The 14,582-nt window shown below is 37.7% G+C and overlaps 1 protein-coding gene across 1 annotated transcript in view; it reads left to right on the top strand.

The window, feature by feature from the left end:
- Positions 1-9,678, top strand: part of LGR4 (leucine rich repeat containing G protein-coupled receptor 4) — a 71,945-nt gene extending 62,267 nt beyond the window's left edge. Inside the window, exons 13-18 of the mRNA XM_015631139.2 lie at positions 330-401; positions 1,262-1,333; positions 1,628-1,753; positions 2,948-3,069; positions 3,627-3,701; positions 6,692-9,678. Coding sequence (XP_015486625.1) covers positions 330-401; positions 1,262-1,333; positions 1,628-1,753; positions 2,948-3,069; positions 3,627-3,701; positions 6,692-7,968 — 1,744 coding nt within the window. The 3' untranslated portion in view covers positions 7,969-9,678. The remainder of the gene's footprint in view (positions 1-329; positions 402-1,261; positions 1,334-1,627; positions 1,754-2,947; positions 3,070-3,626; positions 3,702-6,691) is intronic.
- Positions 9,679-14,582: the final 4,904 nt, after the last annotated feature.

A 14,582-nucleotide genomic window follows, 5' to 3' on the forward strand; every position in this document is an offset into this window, starting at 1 on the left:
AGACTCCACACAGAATGGAGTGTTGTTTGAAATTTCAGTATGACTCTTCAGTGTTCACAAAGTGTTATTTTTAGCTTGAAATTAATTCAGTCCACACTTAATAGTCTCTTCTAAATTAAACTGAGTTGTGAACTGGGATTGGGCAGAGGTGCCACAAAAATGCTTTGTATTAACATAGCTGATGCAAAATACTTCACAGTCTGTCTGCAAGTGGAAATGAATAAAATCTTGTGATTGATAAGGCTGAAGCCATCCATTAGCAGGCACCAGGCTATCCCTTCATTTGAAATCAGCTAATAAAGTTCTGTTTCTGCTTCTTCTCTTTGCAGTTCCTTACAGCATAATCAAATCCATGAAATTGCAGAGGACACCTTTCAAGGACTGTCCTCCCTTCGTGTCCTGTAAGTGCATATATAGCTGCATACTGAGTAAAACAAGATCATGTCTTTGATTCCCATGTAAACTGATGGCAGGGTTTGGTGTTAAAAATTTGATTGATGGCAAAAGGCCAGCAGCCAGTTTCAGCCCTGTTCCTTCTATTCTCCATCTTATTTTTCTAGCCTATAAAAATATTTTTATAAATACGAAGTCTAAAAATGAGATTTTGTCAGTGGTCCAGTATTTGGCATTGTAACTATATTATTTCATTATATAATATTTGTTGGAGAGATCCTATCTATTTTCCTCAGGGGAAGCAGATAAGCAAACAAAATTATCTTCTCCCCTTGCAACTCAAGCTATATTAAGTTAGCAGGAAAAACAATCCATAAATAGACAGGTATTTTAAGAAGAATGTTATGTGAAGTCATGGTGGTCCAGCAGAGCTGGAGCTGGATTTGAAAGCAGAGTAGATTTTGCTCTTCTGCTTGTTCTTCTGTTGCCTTCCCCCATCTCTGCCAACATATCCTGCTACACATGCAGTTGTCACCAAAGTGGTCATCCTGGCACCTTCGAGATGGGAATAGGTGATGCCAGAGCCAGCCTCTGCCTTGGGTGCACAGGTTGTGCTGGCTGTATCAGAAAGGAAGGGAAAGGGAGCAGAAATGGGAGATGGATCCTACTTCAGTGATGAAGCAGGATACAGCTGCCCTACCAAGGAATATGGCTGCTGTTACACCTGGCTGAATGGGAAGAGAAGGGATATATTCTGCTTTTCTGATAAAAGATGGATATATTTGTCACCTAAGCTTTTTTCCCTCAGTACATTGGCTGTTACATTTGGTGAAACTGCCAAAATAATCTCCTGTGGAATTCATTGCAGGGACCTCAGTAGAAATCGGATCCATCAGATCCACAAGGGAGCTTTCATCACTGTTGGAGCTCTTCTTAACCTGTAAGTAGGCTGTTCTGTGCAGTCACCTCCTCTCTCTATCATCAAATTGCTGAAATAATAAATATTTTTAGCTTAAAAGTGATGTGTTCATCATTTGTTTAATATCTGTGAATCAGGAAGGCTCTTGCTAGCTGAATATATGCATGGCACACTTCTTTAGAGTGCCTACTGCACTGACAGGCATTTCCAGACCACAGTCTCATATGATAAAGTCCTTCCCTACTTTAATGAAATGTTCACCAGAGGATCTTCAAACTTACTTTGTAACATGGTCTTTATATATTCACATTTCAGAGACCTAAGTTTCAATGAGCTCAGTTCAGTTCCAGTTGAAGGATTGAGTGGCCTGAACCAGCTTAAACTCACAGGCAATTCTGAATTGAAAGAAGCTTTGGCAGCAAAGAACTTCGCAAAACTCCGGTATGTTGGTAAATAACAGCACAGAGTGCTTGCAGTACCAAGCAATATGTTACTAAATGTTCATAAATAAGTATGTTAGTACTCATTTACAAATGTTCAGGCCCTTTGCTGAGTCCTGTAGTATCTCAGTGTTGGTCTACATAAAGGGCATCTGACTGCTCTGCTGTAAAAGCCAGTTGCAGATAATTTTCTTGGGATTTTTTTGTTTTTCCTCCACAGCTTTTCAGGCAAGATATCATCTGACTTTAGAGTAGTGCTTTGGGTCAATCTCCATTTGTTACTGAACTGAGCACATCTTTCTTTCACAGCGTGGAAAACAGGAGCTGACACACAGGTGTCTGATTACATAATCACCATGCTTTATATATATTTTCTTGGAGGCAAATTATAAGAATAAAAATAATCATTGGCATGGAAACCTGTAATTGATTTTTGTGGGAGGTGGATCAGACAGTGATGAACTCTTTTCCATTTTACAAAGATCTTTCTGCACATTTAGAAGAAGCAGTCTGCTGTTCCTCCTAAATATTTTCAATAAGAGAATTCAGGATAGTTGATATTGTAGTCCTGAGTGAAAAAAAAAAATAGATTCTGGTCTATTCCCTCATTGTTTATGTGGTTTATTAGAATTCTGTGAAGATGTACTTCTTCTATGCCAGAACAGCAGTATAGTATGTACCATTTCTGCCATGTATAGTATAATAGTATGTATCATTTCTGCCAAACATAGAAAAAATAAAAATCTTGTTTTGGTATCACAGAGTGAAGAGTTAGAAGGATATATATAACCCAAAGTTGTGGTCATCTGGGAATTATCTCTCTTAGAAAACAATTACTCTATAATTAGCTCATCCAATTAGTTTTCATTTTAATTTCTACAGCAATGCTTCAAACTAACCATGATCAGAATTTGGTTTGTATATATGGAGTAGAAAGAATAGTAGAGAGCTAAATATCAAAATATCATCTTTGTACTTCTCACTTGTATACATCACCTGTCCTTTATCTCAGTGCAGGAGTTCATTAGAAATGGTTATACCTGATCCAATTTGAAATAGTTTTTATCAGCCACTGTGAGGAAAAAGAAGATTTGAGTTTAGCACTGAAGTGTGCTACTTAAATATTTTTAATAGGTGGTAATTGTAACTTTCATTACAAAGTTTAATGGTCTTCCTTGTTCTGCCTGTATTTCAGATCACTCTCTGTACCATATGCTTATCAGTGCTGTGCATTTTGGGGTTGTGATTCTTACCTAAGCTCTAACGCTGAAGATTCTAGTCACCAAGATCAAGGGGCCCTGATGGATCATGAGAAGGGTAAATGTTTCATCATACTTAACCAGCAGTATTGTTTTGTACCCGACTAGAATAGTAGCAGTGTATGTTGCCTTTGATTGAGGGAATATGAAAAATATAAGTCTTTGTAGGGATAGAAAAGCAGTTTCTGCAATTGCTTACAAATCAGCAGTGCCATGTTCCTTCTAAACAGTTGTAAGATATGTTGGACACTGAAAGACTTGCCTGTCTGGGAAAAAAAAAAAAAAAAAAGTAATTAAAAAAAATTCAAACTGCAAGTAATGCTTCTGTCATAGTTTTATTCTCAGTGTTTCAGCCTTTCTATTCAGACAGGACTTGTCCTTCCACTGTCTAATTCAGGCTCCCTAGATCTTTCCCCAGTCATCAAAGATGTTGCTTTGTTACAAAGCCACGTGAGCAGCAATTTCAGTACTGAGCATCTCACCTTATGTGGCAAACCAGAACAACTTCACTTGTCAAAAGGCTCAGGTATCAGTGAGCTACTTCCATCCTAGGCAGCTTCACTGCCATTTCACTTATTTTTCTTCCTACAACTAACATGTTTTTCACTTCTACAGCTAATGCAGATATTCCAAGAAATGCAAAAAATGAGGAATTGGGACAGACTATTATTCACTGTACACCAGCAACAGGTAAATCTTAAAATGTGCTTTAGCCACACTGAACTTCAGGCATGGTGTTATGCAAAGAGTTGAATGCAGAATTACATCTTTCATTCCTGGTAGTCATTCTGTACACAGAAGATTAAATTCTCCAATGCTTTTGTTAAAGCTTGATTTGATGTCAGTGTTGTTTTGGATGAGCAATCACAAAGATTTGACTCAGCTTTAGACACATAGCCCTTTATTGGAGAACTATGCTAGGAAAAATACCAAAATTTATTTCCATAAGCAGAATAATCAAGACTGTAATGCTCATAACTGGAGTCTACTGTGTTTAATGCACTGCCTCCTAATTCTACCTTATTTTTGCCAAGGAGCTATCTGTGGAGTAGACTGTATCATCTGTTCCAGTGAGAGATCAGCCTGTGCTTTAAAAGCTTAACTCAAAAACTAACTAAAAACTTAACTCAAACTGCTATCATTGGTGGTTTTAATGAAGCTTAATGTCTTTCCAGGAGAGAGGACAAGGAGCACTGGTGTGATCTGTTCCCCAGCCCTGCTGTAGCCTCAATAACTGTGAGCAGAGGGCTGTTACAGGTAGCTGGAGTAGGCAGTAGCATCTTAAACTGCTAAACACACTTGTGCAGTGAACACTCTTATTGGCATACCAGATTTGCTCCAATTCAGGCATGAATAGCCCAGGAGTGTTGAATGTCTTTGATCTTGCAATATTTTCATTCTAGGCAGCTTTGTTTCTGCCCTTCTGTTTCTCTTACTCAAACTGCAAATTTCTGTACACCATTCCACCCAGCTCATAAAGGAATTGCTGTGGTGTCTCTTACTTTCTTGCCTTTGCCACAGCCTCTCCAGAGGATTCCTTCCATGCATCTTGTACCCCTTTGTCTGCATAAACAGGAGCATGCAGAAGGGGGAACAGTATGCTTCCAATGAAGTTACTTCTGGATGAGCAGGAATCTTCCAAGTCTTATTTCTTTCTCTTCTCCTAACTACTATTTTATGTTATGAAAATCTGTCTATCTTTTGAGCTAGCTTTGGCTTTAATATCCAGAATATCACAAGGATTTCTTGATCACAGCCAAAAAAAACTGTAGTCAGAAAGTCAAATATATTATTAATGTAATTGTATATAATCTGAAAGTTAATTTGCTAAAGGTGCTTAGTTGATTTTGATCTCCTGTTTACAGAATGAGAATTGAGATGGTGTGTTACATGGGTTAAAGTCTTTAGCTCTTTCTTTTTGTCCATGCCAGAAATGCTGTAATAGGTCTAAAAGAAAGAGCTTGTTTTACAAGTTCACAATTTGCCTTGTTTTTCACTAGTCCCTCTCATACTAACAAGTTTCTATGCCATGCTGCCATCTGGTCATAAGATACTCCACCCACCATGTAAATTCTGAATCATTGCTCAGCCTGTAGATCCACTTTTCACTTTGCCTAAAGAATGGATTGTTGAACAGTGGTGCTCAAGTAGCTCAAGTTCACTGAAACACCCTTCTGAGCACGAATTTTTGCCCCCTCCCAGCATGGGCTGGGAATATCAGTGAGAGAGGAGGGTAACTTTTAACTCCAAGGATAGCTAGACTTTGGGAGAAAGACAGGAAAGGGTGGTGGCTTTTGTCTAAAGCACAGCAACTAGAAAAATGGCTTCAAATCAATTTTTGGAAGCACAGAGTTGACATTTTAAAATTTCAAAAGTAGGAAGTTGTTTTTATTTTTAAGTAGATCATCTTAGCAGGTATTGCTGTGCCACATGAATGTATTGTAAAGTTAATTATTCTGTCATTGATGATTTACTTGGGAATACCTGCTAAAAAGGGGGTTTACTCCTTATTTCCTGATAATCCAGTGGGCTCCATTATTTTGTGGCCAGAAACGAAGCTTGATCATTTAAATAAACAAATTTTTTTTTTTTTTTTTTGCTTGGCAGTTCATTAATTTCTGGAAGTTGCTTTAGGCCTTGGGGGATTTTTGCCCTGACATTTAATCATTCTTGGCAGTTCTGTTCCTGCCTGCATTACCTTTCCCCTGCCTAAAGGAAGGGCATGTGCTGCTCAGAGCCAGGGTCACAGGCTGAATCCAGCTCAGAAGCTCCAGCCTTTATAGTTGGGAATTTTTCTTGAGCTCCCTGAGTGGTCCTCAATTGCAGGGAGGGATCCTGAGCTATTGTGCTTAGGACAATTAGCAGTGCCTAATGTGGGGATAGGAGAGGTTAAATTCTTCTGATTGTTACTTAAAATCAGTAGGATTTCCCTATGGAATAAATAGCAGTTGGGGGGATTAGAAGGGTAAGCAATAGTAGTGACCTTTTTTTCTTGTCTTGTCTCCTATTATTTTGTTTGTTGGACTGTTTTATTACATAAGCTGTTTTAAGTGGCAAAAGAAGAAGAAAAAATAGTTTTCTCATATGACTTTTCAAGCTCACAGTGCCTTTTAGTGGCGAGGCAGAGGGACTGGGCTTGTGGTAAATGCCTGTCCCTGTTAAAGCTGATTAAACTGAATTTGTCTGCTGTTCTACAGATAATTCCTTGTGACCAAAAATTAGTCCACAAGGCATAAGGTTTGTGAATAATTTTTTGAGAGAACATGTTCTTTCTAAAAAATTCTCTTCCCTTACAAGGGGATTGTGAACATTCACTTTTATATTTTTTGCCAAACTTTTTTATGAAGTATGAAATCTACATAAAATAAAGTATTAAGGTGGCACTAATAAAAGCTATTTTGAATAGCTAAAAGGTAATTAAGTTTGTTTAGCTAGCTTGTTTATACAAAATGTTCTCAAGTGACCATTCACTGCAGTAGTTATTTCAGACATAATTAATTAGGGAATAACTTCAGCAGAATAGTTTACTTTCAGCTGACCTATTTAGCAGTTCAGGTGTGTATTCTATTCATGAATTAATGAGGAGTATGCTTTTAAGACCTTTTCAAAATCTTACTTACTAAGGCAGATTTTTTTTCCTAAATTTGTTGTCCTTCTGTTTGTTTTTTGTTTTCTTCTAGGTGCTTTTAAGCCTTGTGAATATTTATTGGGCAGCTGGATGATTCGCCTTACTGTCTGGTTTATTTTTTTGGTTGCTTTGTTCTTCAACCTGCTTGTCATGTTAACAATATTTGCATCCTGTACTACATTGCCATCTTCCAAACTGTTTATAAGCCTGATTTCTGTCTCTAACTTATTTATGGGAGTCTATACCGGTATTTTAACATTCTTGGATGCTGTATCTTGGGGAAGATTTGCTGAATTTGGCATATGGTGGGAGACTGGCAGTGGTTGCAGAATTGCTGGGTTTCTTGCAGTTTTTTCATCAGAAAGTGCCATTTTTTTCCTGATGTTGGCTGCTGTTGAACGGAGCTTCTCTGCAAAGGAGTTCATTAAAAAGGGGAAAAGCAATCGCCAAAAACAATTTCAAATTGCAGCATTTTTTGCTTTCCTGTGTGCTCTGGTAGCGGGATGCTTACCACTTTTTTATAAAGCAGAGTACTCAGCATCACCCCTTTGCTTGCCCTTCCCTACTGGAGAAACACCTTTGTTAGGTTTCACGGTAACTTTAGTGCTACTGAATTCATTAGCATTTTTGCTAATGGCCATTATCTACACTAAACTCTATTGCAACTTGGAAAAAGAGGATCTCTCCGAAAACTCACAGTCCAGCACGATTAAGCATGTTGCTTGGCTAATCTTCACGAACTGCATCTTTTTCTGTCCTGTTGCGTTTTTCTCGTTTGCACCGTTGATCACTGCAATTTCTATCAGCCCTGAAATCATGAAGTCTGTTACTTTGATATTTTTCCCATTGCCTGCTTGCCTGAATCCAGTGCTGTACGTATTCTTCAACCCAAAGTTCAAGGAAGACTGGAAGTTGCTCAGGCGCCAGCTGACCAGGAAGAACGGAGCAGTAGCAATTGCTGTCAGTGCTCAAGGGGGCTGCGTGACGCAGGATTTTTACTACGACTGCGGCGTTTACACCCACCTGCAGGGTAGCGTTGCTCTGTGTGAATGTTGCGAATCACTCCTTTTATCCAAGCCCATGCCCTGTAAACATTTAATAAAATCCCACAGCTGTCCTGCACTGGCAGTGGTGCCTTGCCAAAGACCAGATGGCTACTGGTCAGACTGTGGCACGCAGTCAGCCCACTCTGACTACGCGGACGAGGACGACTCCTTTGTGTCAGACAGCTCGGACCAAGTGCAGGCCTGCGGCCGTGCGTGTTTCTACCAAAGCAGAGGGTTCCCTTTGGTTCGTTATGCCTACAACATACCAAGAATTAAAGACTGAAAAGGGCTTTCTGCCATCAGCTGTTCCAATAAAGAGGTATAATGTTTCGCAGACTGTTGCCTGTTTTGACTTTTCAAGCAGGAAGCACTTTTGTAATCGTTATTTAGTGTCATTTGTAAAGAAGGGAAGTGGGCAGTAATTTCTTGAGCCATACATTTAAAAAAAAAAAAATTAAATAAATCAATTGCCCTGACTGTAAATAATTGGTAAACCAAAATTGTTACCCAATATTTTTTACTCTTTTCACACAATAGTGGTTTCTTTAATACAGTTTTTACATGCTAATGGTGTGTTACCACATCATATTGCAGTTGTACTTTGCTTCATCTGCTGGTGAGGTAAGTTCTATTGATTTTTATTTTTTTTTCCCCTGCAAAAGCACAATATAAAGGACAGCTGTTTAATATTACAGAAATTATTTTTAAATGTGACTTTTCTATAATTAAGCAAAAAAAATCTATTGCTAGCTTTGTATAGTATATTCAGCATTGAATCTCAGGATGCATTTTATTGCAGGGCCAAAAAAGGGATTTATTCTCCCATACGTAACTGTGACAGCAATATCAGAATAATGTGTTTGTTTCATATTTTAGCTAATGTTCAATTAAACAAAACTGTTTGTTGCAGTAAAGTACTCATAATCTGCAATATTCTGTAGATTTATTGGAATAATTTTTAACAGCTGTCAGGAATAATAGGGTTAAACACATTTTTCCAGTGATGATGCATTACTTCAGGTGAACCACAGCAAGTTTCTTCAGTATTATGCAGTCGAGTCATACCCTTGGAAGGAATGTTGGTGTTACTGGGGTGTTAGCAGAGATGTCACTGTACACAGCTCATGTCTTAGCAATAAGACTGGCTAGAACTCTGCAGCCTGTTAAATGTTACAGCACTCCAGTAATACCTATGGATAGACTGAGATTTTATGAAATGGAGGGGAAATGCAACACAATTGGGCAGTAAAGAAAAAAAAAGCATTTTTCCAATTACTTTACTGACAGTGAAGTGCACTGTGCAAAGTCACTGATGTTCACATAAATCAGTGCAATCTGTTTAAAGCATTAAAGTTCTGAGACCCAAATGATTTAAGTACAACCAGTGATCAATTTTTTAATATTTAGTTTGAAATATGATCAATACAAAGTTATTAATGCATGATTAAGTAATTATGTAAGGTTTTTGGACAATACACGAGATAAGAGCAAATCCACTGCCATCCCAGTTACTCTGGAGAAATTCTTGTTAAGATCTAAAGCTAGATTGCTGTTTTGAGAATTAAACTGTACATACTGTTCATACAATGAATTTTTATCTTTGTATTGTAAGTTATTTGATAGAACCCATGATGGGAAATGTGGCTTCAGTTCATTTTGTTAATTAAAGCTACCTCCTAAAAAATAGTGGCTGCCAGTAGCAGAATGTTTAAAATGTGGTTTATGTACTTTTTTCATTGTAAATAGATGTGGTTGTATATTGTCACTATAATAAAAACAGGATCGTTGTATATCAAAATCATGTAGTTTGTACAAAGTATGGGAGGAATATTTACTGTATGCTGTTAATTTTGTAAGCCAGAATATTCAAGTGTAAAAAGGGAAGAAAACCATCCAAGAGTTGGTAATTCTTATATTTACACTCATGAATATTACATCTGCAATTAGCATGAAATGTTACACTGAAAGCAAATAAAGGGTACATGAATACCTATGGTTATTTATCTCTGTTTTTCAAAAGTTCAAGCTGAGAACTGTGCACATATAGAATTATTGAGCATAAATTATGTCCCATCTGTTCCTTGGCTACATGTAGTGAAAGTTTCAGGAAAGAATTGCCAGAAAAACATGAAAGTTGCCTGTTTACAAGTGGATTTATGATTTCAGAATAATGACGACTCTTGACATGCAAAAGGTTAAAAACCTCAAGTGAAGTGTTAGCCCTCATCTCTTGATTAAAGGTGGTATGTATTGTGTTTGAGTGGAAATGTTTTAGTATGTTTTGAATGATCATACAGATTATAATTTTCGTATTGATACTTCTTTATGTTGAAAATTTTGGGGGATTTTTAAGCCATCGTTGTTTAAGAGTCTCAGCTTGTCCCACATTCCCTCTGTTGGCCAACCTGTTAAGGGTAATAAGAATGCTTCTCAAAAAGGACTCTAAATGTCAGCTGCCATTTATAATCAGTAGGGAAGGAAATCCATCCATGAAGCTTCCAGAAAAGCTGTAATATTTTCAATATTCTTGCATATGGATTTATTTCTTCTGTTTTACAAGTGAGTCTTTGTGCCGTGCTGTTTAAAAAGGTCAGATGTGATCCATTTGAAGCTCTAGGATTTCACTGTATCTCAGGATGGTTTTGGAGTTCCGTTTTATTAGCAATTAACTCTTTAATGCAGTCAGCCCAGTGTCTTCTAGCACACACTGGTTCTGTCTACTGCTGGTAGAGGGGAAGGAATATGAGCAGCAGCTACTGAAACCAGCCTGTTATGAAGCAATGCTGCAAAACCTGCCTCTCTCAACATGACCAGGTGTGTGGCACCCATGGACGAGCACATAAGGAGAATCCAGACAAATCCAACCATCAGGTACTTAAAGCCAACTTTTGCTGCATCTTCACTGGTCAAGCTGATCTCAGGCCAGGGCACAGTGGCATGTTCAGATGTTTTTATCCACTGAGAATTTGCTGCCACTCCAAAAGCAATGTCAAATACATGGGGCCAGCTGGCCTTAAAGCTGTCTTGTGTTAGCAACATGTGGGATTTTTGTTACCTAAGTACCAGTGGCTTTCTGACACCTCAGCAGTCTCTTCAGCTAGGTAAAGCTTCCTGATTTCAGTTTTGAGACTGAAACAAGTGAAACCACAAGTTACACCCTTCTGGGGTAGCCACACAAAATAAATACTTCAAGGATTTATTGAAGGGGAAAAAAAGGCTTTGCTGTTGACTTCAAATGAAAAACATATGGCAAGGGAGAGCATTTTGTTGTTGTTTTTGTTCCTTCTGCTGTTGTGAGGAAGCACCTTTTTCCAGGGAGATGGTCACAAATAAAATTGCCAGAGGTATTCCCTCTCTTCCATTAAGAGTAATTTCTCACAGATGGATATTAGCCTGCTCTGTGGCATTATGCTGGTGAGAGCTCTTCATTTGAAATTGAGCTTTTTCATTCTCTTATAAAAATAATGCATCTGCTTTGCAACTTTTTGATCTAGATGCCTTTTGCCTGTTTTCATTTCTTTCCAATAGAATTTCCTGTTTATTCATGAATTTACTCAGAAATTTCAGACTTACACAAAGATACTTCAGTAATTCTTTTCATTTTGATTACTATTTTTAAGCCTTACAGTTCAATTTACAGGGTAATATTTTTAATTAAAAGCACAATGAAGGTTTTGTTTTATATGTACTCTCAATATTTTTTAATTACATCAATGCTTTTGATCTTTTACTGTTGGCATAAGTTTATTTTCTTAGCAGGAAGTGTTTTTCAATATTACCTTTCACATATGGTACTGTAGAGTCTGATTTAACACTAGACTCCAGTTGAAAATTATTCAATAAAAAAGGAAATTAACTCTGAAATGGGATATAATGTGTCACAGATTTGCTGGTTTTTGTATCTTTGTATACTGTAAGAACTATTTCATCTGTTGCACTTCTGGCACTACTCCAATACAAAGTAACATTGTTTAGGTTTTAAGTAAGAAATACTGGTTTGTGGTCACTGTGGTATTTGCTATAGGGAACTAATTTTGATTTGAGGGTAACGAAATATGAAGTGTCTCACTGGTTTCCAGTAACAAAAGCATAACCTGTGTTCTGAAAACTCCAGCCCAAAAATGAGCAAGTAAATCTATCACTATCTAATGCTTAAAAAGAGAAAGACTTTATGCAGAACTATAAACTAACTAAAGAAGCAAAGGCTGTTCAAAAGCAGGAGGGCTGTGATCTTCAACATAAAATATCTGGATTAAGTGATTCACAAAGATGTGATTTTAAACTACATATGTTCCATAGAGTTCTTGCACATTTCCCCAGATGAGAGAAATTCTCATCTGGAGGCCCTATCCCTTTAAAGCAGATGGTTCCACATCTGCAGTCAGCAGAATCTGGGCTGGGACTAGCAGTGTATACAGTATACTGCAAGGATGAGAATACATCATACCATGAAGGAAAGTGAAGCAATCCAGGACCTCTCAGGTTTCACAGCCTCTAATCAAGCAGAACTACACATTCAGGCACAAAAATAGCCAGTAGACAAGTACAGGCAGTGTTGCTTGAGCTCTGACATGGAGTGTGAGCCAAGTAGCTTTCTCCCTTGCTCCCATGCCTTCCACACTATTTTTCCTTATGCTGGAAAATCTGAAGACTCAAGAAAACTTTAATTCAATTATATTTGGTTCAAAATTTCTACTTTTTTCAAGGCTGCAAGTAAAATAGTCTTTTCTTCAAGCTTAAAGCTTGATGTCTAAGCCTCTATTTCTCCCTAAATTTAGTATATTTTTTCCCCCATGTGATTATTTCTATGCTTCTGTGTTCCTTAATGTCTGTTGGGGAATTAGACATGACATCTGCAAGCAATCTGATCTCATTCTTTTCATTAATTCTGGCTAATATTCATCAAGTTGAACTGAGAAGTTTCTGCTGGCTCTTCTTGTGTTTTCAGAGACTGAGTTCATCAGATTACAGTTGTATTTCTAAAACTGAACAATTTCATAAACAAGAGTTGGCAAATCAAGGTGCTTAGCAATTGAGAGTAGTTGATTTGTGTCTAGAATTTAAATCTTTTCTGTCTGTTACCTAAGGTATTGCTTTCTTGATATTTTATGTGTAAAATTTTTTTCAAATGCTGTGGGTGGCTATTAGGGAATATTTCTGAGAAGTTTGTCATGAGCATTTGGTTGTTCAGACACGCTGATTGGCATGACCATGCAGACAGAAAGTATACACATTGTGCTATTTTTACTCTGAATTTTACTCTCTGTTGCTAGATAGGTTTAAGTGCTTATTCTATAGTCTATGACTGTGAGCTAGCACTGAAAGACTAAATGTAGTTTTTGTAGTTTCTTTAGGGAGAAATTAGGATGATTTTTCACCCTGGTATCAACCATAGGCATGTGTGTATATATTTATGCACTACATTCAATTGTTTGTGGCAACTTCTGTACTTCATTGTGGCAGTTTGATTTTGCCTATGGGTTTTAGCAGTGTTGGCATGTAATTCTTGCCAGGGCAGCTTCTTCTGGAATTCAGTTCACAGAATTAAGGTTTTGCCATCCTGGCAATATGCCATTTATCTTGTTAGTCCTTCTGTGGCCATGGGAGTTGTGTACCTGAACCTTCAGGACTTTTGTTTCAATGGTTTTTTATGAAATTACATTATTTGGGCTTATACTTTTCCTGTGTTAACTAGGGCACAGTGGCTGGTGGAGCTGGCTTGACAAGTTGAGCAGAATGGTAAGAGGGATAGTAACAGTATGTTGTTTTGACATCTCTTCAAAGCTGGAATGCTTCTGCTGTTCCAGCAACAATGCTTTAATTTCCCAAAAGATGAACTGGCTTTTGCCACCCTCTGTACGGGCAATTGTGATGCATAAACTCTACTGGCTTGTCCCAGTACTAAGGTTTGTTAATATAAACTATTTTCCAAATATCTGCTCCTGCATCCTGAGAAATTGTCATTTTCTGTAGGATGGGACAGGAAGGGAATAGACAAGCTCAAATGTGCTGCTGTGTTGCCCTGAGACATGGATTTCATAGTTACTCGCCATTCCAGATGACAGGGGCCTCCACTAGAAGTGAGATGCCCAGTGCAGTGAGCTCCAGCCTCAATTTACTGAGACAATATGAGGCTTTTCAATTTTTCTGTTTATTTATGACTGTTTCCAGTCTTGACTATGAGATGGGCTTTAAGGTCAGGGAAGGTTTTCAAGCCTTCCTGAGACATTTTGAAATTACCTTGGTCTGCAGCCTGTTGAAATACTTGGAGTTTTCCTGCTTGCCATGACGTGAAGCTTTGCTCACAGTGCTTGGGTAGTGAACAACTTGTATGCTGCTTTTATTTCTTAGCTGAATGCAGCATGTATACAAAAGTTCCTGTGAAACCACAGGTGGTTTGTGTTGGAACAAAGCAGAGGCAATGGATTGTGTAACTTGTATCCTAAGAATTCAGACCAATTTGAAATTTTCTTCTTCTTGTAATTTTACTTGGCATGAAATTTAGATTCTTAGTGATATTCTGTTGTCTCCAATACTTGAATCATCAAATTATTTCAGCAGGTGTAATTTGTTTATTAGATACTGTGGCTAATCATAATTGATTCTTTATTTTATGATAGCTCAATAATCTACCACAAGTGGATGGAGTTATTTAAGCATCATGAACATCAGTTTGGTGCATAGTGATGCATTCAGTATTCTGGGGGTGCTTAGATCAGAGATGTATTCAGGCCTTTTTTGTGTTTTTCAGCTTGCTGCAAAACAGTTCTGTATGATCATCTGGTGATCAGTGATGCAGTAACATTTGGATTTTTTTTTTTTTTACAGGAACCACACTGTTAAATACTGTCATACCAACCTGTCAAAACTGCAGTTCCTTGTGAAATGGTAAGCCAA

Source organism: Parus major, chromosome 5, assembly GCF_001522545.3.
Source record: "Parus major isolate Abel chromosome 5, Parus_major1.1, whole genome shotgun sequence".
NCBI lineage: Eukaryota > Metazoa > Chordata > Aves > Passeriformes > Paridae > Parus > Parus major.